The following is a 10,000-nucleotide window of genomic DNA, read 5'->3' on the forward strand; positions in this document are numbered from 1 at the left end:
CACCATTGCATCATCATCATCACCACCACCAAAATTACATCATCATCATCATCATCATCATCATCACCACCATTACATCATCACATTTTTAGCCGCACCCTCATCCTACTCCTCCTCTGCTCCTCGGGTGATGTGGAGGTAAACCCAGGCCCTGCATGTCCCCAGGCACCCTCATCCTACTCCTCCTCTGCTCCTCGGGTGATGTGGAGGTAAACCCAGGCCCTGCATGTCCCCAGGCACCCTCATCCTACTCCTCCTCTGCTCCTCGGGTGATGTGGAGGTAAACCCAGGCCCTGCATGTCCCCAGGCACCCTCATCCTACTCCTCCTCTGTTCCTCGGGTGATGTGGAGGTAAACCGAGACCCTGCAGTGATGTAATGTTTCGTTTCATAACGAGTTGTCCCTTGGCCAGCCATTATCAACTGACACTGGAGAGAAGTTTGTTTTGCTCAAAGGCACATGGACAGATATTTTAACTTGTCATCTCAGGGATTAAAACTAGGAACCTTTTGTGTTACTGGCCAAATTCTCTAATCCCAGTCCCTGGGATTAGCCGTACCCTTATCCTACTCCTCCTCTGTTCCTCTGGTCATGTAGAGGTGAATCCAGGCCCTGCAGGGCCTAGCTCCACTCCTATTCCCCAGGCGCACTCTTTTGATGACTTCTGTAACCATAATAGCCTTGGTTTCATGCATGTTAACATCAGACGCCTCCTCCCTAAATTTGTTTTACTCACTGCTTTAGCACACTCCGCCAACTCTGATGTCCTTGCCGTGTCTGAATCCTGGCTTAGGAAGGCTACCAAAAATTCTGAGATTTCCATACCTATCTAGAACATTATAGAACTGCCAAAGTGGGCGGAGTTGCAATCTACTGCAGAGATAGCCTGCAAAGGTCTGTCATACTTTCCAGGTCCATACCCAAACAGTTCGAACTACTAATTTTAAAAATGACTCTCTCCAGAAATAAGTCTCTCACTGTTGCCGTCTGCTACCAACCCCCGTCAGCTCCCAGCTGTGCCCTGGACACCATTTGTGAATTGATCACCCCCATCTAGCTTCAGAGTTTGTTGTGTTAGGTGACCTAAACTGGGATATGCTTAACACCGGCAGTCCTACAATCTAAGCTAGATGCCCTCAATCTCACACAAAACATCAAGGAACCCACCAGGTACAACCCTAAATCCGTAAACATGGGCACCCTAATTGACATTATCCTGACCAACTTGCCCTCCAAATACAGCTCTGCTGTCTTCAATCAGGATCTCAGTGATCACTGCGTCATTGCCTGTATCCGCTACGGGTCCACGGTCAAACGACCACCTCTAATCACTGTCAAACGCTCCCTAAAACACTTCTGCGAGCACTTCTGCGAGCAGGCCTTTCTAATCGACCTGGCCTGGGTATCCTGGAAGGATATTGACCTCATCCCGTCAGTTGAGGATGCCTGGTCATTCTTTAAAAGTAACTTCCTCACCATCTTAGACAAGCATGCTCCATTCAAAAAATGCAGAACTAAGAACAGATATAGCCCCTGGTTCACTCCAGACCGGACTGCCCTCGACCAGCACAAAAACATCCTGTGGCGGACTGCAATAGCATCGAATAGTCCCCGCGATATGCAACTGTTCAGGGAAGTCAGGAACCAATACACGCAGTCAGTCAGGAAAGCAAATGCTAGTTTTTTCAAGCAGAAATTTGCATCCTGTAGCTCTAACTCCAAAAAGTTCTGGGACACTGTAAAGTCCATGGAGAACAAGAGCACCTCCTCCCAGCTGCCCACTGCACTGAGGCTAGGTAACACAGTCACCACCGATAAATCCATGGAGAACAAGAGCACCTCCTCCCAGCTGCCCACTGCACTGAGGCTAGGTAACACAGTCACCACCGATAAATCCATGGAGAACAAGAGCACCTCCTCCCAGCTGCCCACTGCACTGAGGCTAGGTAACACAGTCACAACCGATAAATCCATGGAGAACAAGAGCACCTCCTCCCAGCTGCCCACTGCACTGAGGCTAGGTAACACGGTCACCACGATAAATCCATGGAGAACAAGAGCACCTCCTCCCAGCTGCCCACTGCACTGAGGCTAGGTAACACGGTCACCACCGATAAATCCATGATTATCGAAAACTTCAACAAGCATTTCTCAACGGCTGGCCATGCCTTCCTCCTGGCTACTACAACCTCGGCCAACAGCCCCCCCCCCACAGCTACTCGCCCACACCTCCCCAGCTTCTCCTTTACCCAAATCCAGATAGCAGATGTTCTGAAAGAGCTGCAAAACCTGGACCCATACAAATCAGCTGGGCTTGACAATCTGTACCCTCTATTTCTGAAACTGTCCACTGCCATTGTCGCAACCCTTATTACCAGCCTGTTCAACCTCTCCTTCGTATCATCTGAGCTCCCCAAGGATTGGAAAGCTGCCGCGGTCAGACCCCTCTTCAAAGGGGGAGACACCCTGGACCCAAACTGTTACAGACCTATATTCATCCTGCCCTGCCTATCTAAGGTCTTCGAAAGCCAAGTCAACAAACAGGTCACTGACCATCTCGAATCCCACCGTACCTTCTCCGCTGTGCAATGCGGTTTCCGAGCTGGTCACGGGTGCACCTCAGCCACGCTCAAGGTACTAAACGATATCATAACCGCAGCAGTCTTCATCGACCTGGCCAAGGCTTTCGACTCTGTCAATCACCATATTCTTATCGACAGACTCAGTAGCCTCGGTTTTTCTAATGACTGCCTTGCCTGGTTCACCAACTACTTTGCAGACAGAGTACAGTGTGTCAAATCGGAGGGCATGTTGTCCGGTCCTCTGGCAGTCTCTATGGGGGTACCACAGGGTTCAATTCTCGGGCCGACTCTTTTCTCTGTATATATCAATGATGTTGCTCTTGCTGTGGGCGATTCCCTGATCCACCTCTACACAGACGACACCATTCTGTATACTTCTGGCCCTTCCTTGGACACTGTGCTTTCTAACCTCCAAACGAGCTATTTCGCAACAAAGCCTGCTTCACTCACGCAGCAAAACTTACCCTAGTAAAACTGACTATCCTAACGATCCTCGACTTCGGCGATGTCATCTACAAAATAGCTTCCAATACTCTACTCAGCAAACTCAATGCAGTTTATCACAGTGTCATCCGTTTTGTTACTAAATCACCTTATACCATCCACCACTGCGACCTGTATGCTCTAGTCGGCTGGCCCTCGCTACATATTCGTCGCCAGACCCACTGGCTTCAGGTCATCTACAAGTCCATGCTAGGTAAAGCTCCGCCTTATCTCAGTTCACTGGTCACGATGGCAACACCCACCCGTAGCACGCGCTCCAGCAGGTGTATCTCACTGATCATCCCTAAAGCCAAAACCTCATTTGGCCGCCTTTCCTTCCAGTTCTCTGCTGCCTGTGACTGGAACGAATTGCAAAAATCTCTGAAGTTGGAGACTTTTATCTCCCTCACCAACTTCAAACATCTGCTATCTGAGCAGCTAACCGATCGCTGCAACTGTACATAGTCCATCAGTATATAGCCCACCCAATTTCACCTACCTCATCCCCAAACTGTTTATATTTATTTACTTTTCTTCTCTTTTGCACACCAATATCTCTACCTGTACATGACCATCTGATCATTTATCACTCCAGTGTTAATCTGCTAAATTGTAATTATTCACTCCTATGGCCTATTTATTGCCTACCTCCTCATGCCTTTTGCACACAATGTATATAGACTCACTTTTTTTCTACTGTGTTATTGACTTGTTAATTGTTTACTCCATGTGTAACTCTGTGTTGTCTGTTCACACTGCTATGCTTTATCTTGGCCAGGTCGCAGTTGCAAATGAGGAGTTGTTCTCAACTAGCCTACCTGGTTAAATAAAGGTGTTCTCAACTAGCCTACCTGGTTAAATAAAGGTGTTCTCAACTAGCCTACCTGGTTAAATAAAGGTGTTCTCAACCAGCCTACCTGGTTAAATAAAGGTGAAATAAAAAGTCAATTAAAAAAATTAAAAACACCACCACCACCATTACATCATCACCATCATCACCATTACATTATCACCATTACATCATCATCACCATTACATCATCACCACCATCACCATTAGATCATCATCACCATTACATCATCACCACCATCACCATTACCACCACCACCACCATCATCATCACCATCACCACCTTCATCCCCACCATTATCACCATCATCATCACCACCATCACCACCCCCATCATCATTGTCACCATTATAGTCTAGTTTTCAGAGCTTGAATCTGAGTTGATGATGTTCAGTTTGTAATATGATGTATATTCATTTTGATAACCTGTTAATAACTCACGTTGATCCGTTGTGTCTCTGGCAGGGCAATGACTCCAGTGTTCTTGAGGTGAAAGTCTCCAATGCTGCGTGTCATCGCTAACCTCCCATTAACGTTAGCCTGACCAAGACTATTCCACGTTACGAACCCTCCACTCAGCTTTATCCTGCAGGGAAGAGAGAGAGGAAGAGAGAGGGAGAGAGAGAGAGAGAGAGAGAGAGAGAGAGAGAGAGCAAGAGGGGGAGAGAAAGAGGGGGAGAGAAAGAAAGAGGGGGAGAGAGAAAGGGGGGAGAGAAAGGGGAGAGAGGGGAGAGGGAGAGGCAAGAGGGGGGTTGCAGGGGTAGAGAGCGAGGAAAAGAGACCAGAGTTGAACATTGATGTTACAGAACCACACCGTTACGTTTGATCCTAGTTGAGAGAACAACCCTGGCATGAACCTTAATATGTACTTGGTCCAGCTCCAGTCACATCATAGTCTTTTCTAAATGTTACATGTTTGAATGTTACTCTACATTGACCCCGACTTAGTCTTCCCACCACCCCTGGGTTTAGAAACTGTGCATTAGCCAGACCTAGACCACTTCACAAGATGAAACCACTGCTGTGTTCGGTTGTTGGAGAGAGACCAAGCATACATAACATTCACCACCCCCCAACACCCCACTTTAAGTAAATACTTGGCACACACATACCGTCCCCAAACCCCCTCCCCCGAGTGTGTACTTGGTCCAGCACCCCTAAGCCTAAAGGAAAGTATTTGTCCTCAGGCCTGGAGGGAAGCTACATTTATTTCCGCTACCCAAGAATAGTAAAGCCCCCTTTACTGGCTCAAAGAGCCGACCAATCAGCCTGTTGCTCTCTCGGGCTCCCAGGTGGCGGCGCGGTCTAAGGCACTGCATCTCAGTGCAAGAGGTGTCACTACAGTTCCTGGTTCACATCCAGCCGTGATCCCAAAGGGCGGGACACAATTGGCTCAGCGTCGTCCGGGTTTGGCCGGGGTAGGCCGTCATTGTAGATAAGAATTTGTTCTTAACTGAATTGCCTAGTTAAATAAAGGTTAAGTAAAAAAATTAAATAAAGAAAGTTACCAACCCTTAGTAAAGTTTTGGGAAAATTGTGTTAGACCAGATACAATGCTATTTTACAGTAAACAAATTGACAACAGACTTTCAACACGCTTATAGGGATGGACATTTAACAAGCACAGCACTTTTTAATTTTTTAATTTTTTTTGACTGATGATTGGCTGAGAGAAATTGATGATAAAAAGATGGTGGGGGCTGTTTTTGTGGCTTTTGACATTATCGATCACAGTCTGCTGCTGGAAAAACGTATGTGTTATGGTTTTACACCCCCTGCTATAATGTGGATAAAGAGTTACCTTTCTTCTACAACATAATCCAGGCAGCTGTCTAGGCCCCTTACTTTTTTCAATTTTTACTAACGAGTAAAGCTCGTGTGTCTTTGTATGCGGATGACACAACACTAGACACGTCAACAGCGACTGAAATGTCACTGCTTCCTCCCCAGAAGCCAATATGTCGGAGGAAACACCGTGCACCCGGCTAACCTTTGGTTAGCGGGCACTGCGCCCAGACCGCCACGGATCTCCCGGTCGCGGCCGGTTACGACAGAGCCTGGGCGCGAACCCAGAGTCTCTGGTGGCATAGCTGGCGCTGCAGTACATCGCCCTTAACCACTTGGTTGGGTTGTGTTTCGGAGGACGCATGACTTTCAACCTTCGTCTCTCCCGAGTCTGTACGGGAGTTGTAGCGAAGAGACAAGATAGTAGCTACTAAACAATTGGATACCATGAAATTGGGGAGAAAAAGGGGTACAAAAAAAAGGTTTTAAAAAAAGGGGAAGGGGTCTGAATACTTTCCGAATGCACCGCATGTACTTGGTCCAGCCCCCCCCACACGCACACACGTCACTGTACCCCGTCACTGTACCCCCCTCTCTCTGTCTCTCTCGCTCTCTCTCTTTCTCTCTATCTGTCTCTCTCTCTCTCTTAACTTCTACAATAGATGTATAGGTTCAGGTTTAAACCTCTGTCTCTCGTCCTTCCGGTCAGGGGTGTGGTCAATTGTGAGTTTCTTGGCCCGCCCCTTCCTGCATAGCAACGCTCGGCTGTCCCCCACGCTAGCAACCACCAACTCCACACCGTCTCGTAAAATGGCAACTGTCGCCGTGGTCCCCGCAGTCAGGAAGGAAGCTGGGGGCAGAAAGAGAGAGAGAGAGAGAGAGAGAGAGAGATGGAGGGAGAGACAGAGAGAGACAGAGAGAGAGAGACAGAGATAGACAGAGAGAGAGAGACAGAGATGGAGATGGTGGGAGGGAGAGACAGAGAGAGAGATGGATGGAGAGACAGAGATAGAGAGAGAGAGAGAGAGGACAGAGAGAGAGAGAGAGAGAGGACAGAGAGAGAGAGAGAGAGAGGGAGATGGAGGGAGAGACAGAGATAGACAGAGAGAGAAAGAGCGAGAGAGAACAGAGAGAGAGAGGACAGAGAGAGAGAGACAGAGAGAGAGAGAGAGAGAGAGAGACAGAGAGATGGTGGGAGAGAGAAAGAGAGAGAACAGAGAGAGAGAACAGAGAGAGAGAGGGAGATGGAGGGAGAGACAGAGATAGACAGAAAGTGCGAGAGAGAGAGAGGTGTTAGATAGAGGCAGGTGGAGTAGCCTAGTGTCCAATTGATTACATGACTGCAAGTAGTCACACATACCACATGGTACTGGACTGTAATATGCTCAATACTATACTATACTATACTATATACAGTACTAACTATACTATATACTATACTAACTTTACTGATTTATACCATATACTATACTAACACCACTATATACTATACTATATATAGTACTAACTATACTATATACTATACTAACTTTACTGATTTATACCATATGCTATACTAACACCACTATATACTATACTATATACAGTACTAACTATACTATATACTATACTAACTTTACCAATCTATACTATATACAATACTAAACATACTATATACTATACTAACTTTACTGATTTATACCATATACTATACTGACGCCACTATATACTATACTATATACAATACTAACTATACTATATACTATACTAACTTTACCGATCTATACTGTACAGTATATAATATATACTATATACTATATACTATACTACCTATACTGCCCTATACGATATAATGTACTATATACTATACTAACGCTACTATATACTATACTATATACTAACTATAGTGCACTATACTATATCATATTCTATACTAACTATACTGCTATATACTATACTAACTATACTGATCTATACTATATACTATACCAACTATACTGCTCTATACTATACGGCTCTATAGTATACTTTACTGTATACTATACTAATATATACTATACCAATATATACTATACTAAATATACTGATCTACACCATACTATATACTATATTAACTATACTGATATATACTATACTAACTATACTGCTCTATACAATATACTACACTACATTAAGTATACTTCTCTATACTATATAATATACAACTATACTATACTATATACTATACTACCTATACTATGCCAACTATACTATGCTATATACTATACCAACTATTATAACTATACATCTGCTATGCTAACTATACTATATACTGTACTATACCAACTATACTGCTCTGTACTATACTATACTATACACAATACTAACTATACTGCTCTGTACTATACTATACGATATACAATAGTATACCATATACTTTACTATATACAATAAACTATACTGCTCTATACTATACAATATACTATACTATATGCTATACTGCTCTATACAATATACTATAGTATACTATATACTATACTATATACAATACTAACTATACTGCTCTATACTATACTATACTATACTATATATTATACAACCTATTATGCTCTGTATTATACTATACTATATACTATACTGCTCTATAATATACTATACTATATACTATACTGCTCTATAATATACTATAGTATACTATATACAATATACAATACTAACTATACTGCTCTATACTATACTATACACAATACTAACTATACTGCTCTGTACTATATAATATACTATAGTATACTATATACAATATACAATACTAACTATACTGCTCTATACTATACTATACACAATACGAACTGTACTGCTCTGTACTATACTATACTGCTCTATACAATATACTATAGTATACTATATACTATACTATATACAATACTAACTATACTGCTCTATACTATACTAGACTATATATTATACAACCTATTATGCTCTGTATTATACTATACTATATACTATACTGCTCTATAATATACTACAGTATACTATATACAATATACAATACTAACTATACTGCGCTATACTATGGTATACTATATACTATACTATATACTATACTGCTCTATAATATACTATAGTATACTATATACTATACTATATACTATACTGCTCTATAATATACTATAGTGTACTATATACTATACTGCTCTATAATATACTATAGTATACTATATACAATATACAATACTAACTATACTGCTCTATAATATACTATAGTATACTATATACTATATATACTATACTGCTCTATAATATACTATACTATATACTATACTGCTCTATAATATACTATACAAAATACTATACTGCTCTATAATATACTATACTATATACTATACTGCTCTATAATATACTATACTATATACTATACTGCTCTATAATATACTATAGTATACTATATACAATATACAATACTAACTATACTGCTCTATAATATACTATAGTATACTATATACTATATATACTATACTGCTCTATAATATACTATACTATATACTATACTGCTCTATAATATACTATACTATATACTATACTGCTCTATAATATACTATACTATATACTATACTGCTCTATAATATACTATACTATATACTATACTGCTCTATAATATACTATACTATATACTATACTGCTCTATAATATACTATACTATATTACTATAAGTGGGTGCTGCTATGGTGACCAGCGAGCTGAGATAAGGGGGGATTTTACCTAGCAGGGTCTTGAGGATGACGTGGAGTGGGTTTGGCGACGAGTATGAAGCGAGGGCCAGCCAACGAGAGTGTACAGGTCGCAGTGCTGGGTAGTATATGGGGCTTTGGTGACAAAACGGATGGCACTGTGATAGACTGCATCCAATTGATTGAGTAGGGTATTGGAGGCTATTTTGTAAATGACATCGCCAAAGTCGAGGATTGGTAGGATGGTCAGTTTTACAAGGGTATGTTTGGCAGCATGAGTGAAGGAGGCTTTGTTGCGAAATAGGAAGCCAATTCTAGATTTAACTTTGGATTGGAGATGTTTGATATGGGTCTGGAAGGAGAGTTTACAGTCTAACCAGACACCAGACACCTAAGTATTTGTAGTTGTCCACGTATTCTAAGTCAGAGCCGTCCAGAGTAGTGATGTTGGACAGGCGGGCAGGTGCAGGCAGCAATCGGTTGAAGAGCATGCATTTAGTTTTACTTGTATTTATGAGCAATTGGAGGCCACGGAAGGAGAGTTGTATGGCATTGAAGCTTGCCTGGAGGGTTGTTAACACAGTGTCCAAAGAAGGGCCAGAAGTATACAGAATG

At 42.4% G+C, this 10,000-nt stretch overlaps 1 protein-coding gene across 1 annotated transcript in view; it reads right to left on the reverse strand.

The window, feature by feature from the left end:
* LOC121847384 (protein phosphatase 1K, mitochondrial-like) overlaps positions 1 to 10,000 on the reverse strand; it is a 29,755-nt gene that overhangs the window by 2,319 nt on the left and 17,436 nt on the right. The window contains exons 5-6 of the mRNA XM_042328043.1: positions 6,384 to 6,549; positions 4,356 to 4,500 (exon numbers count right to left, since the gene is read on the reverse strand). Of these exons, the coding sequence (XP_042183977.1) occupies positions 4,356 to 4,500; positions 6,384 to 6,549 (311 nt within the window). The remainder of the gene's footprint in view (positions 1 to 4,355; positions 4,501 to 6,383; positions 6,550 to 10,000) is intronic.

Source organism: Oncorhynchus tshawytscha, linkage group LG10, assembly GCF_018296145.1.
Source record: "Oncorhynchus tshawytscha isolate Ot180627B linkage group LG10, Otsh_v2.0, whole genome shotgun sequence".
Taxonomy (NCBI): domain Eukaryota; kingdom Metazoa; phylum Chordata; class Actinopteri; order Salmoniformes; family Salmonidae; genus Oncorhynchus; species Oncorhynchus tshawytscha.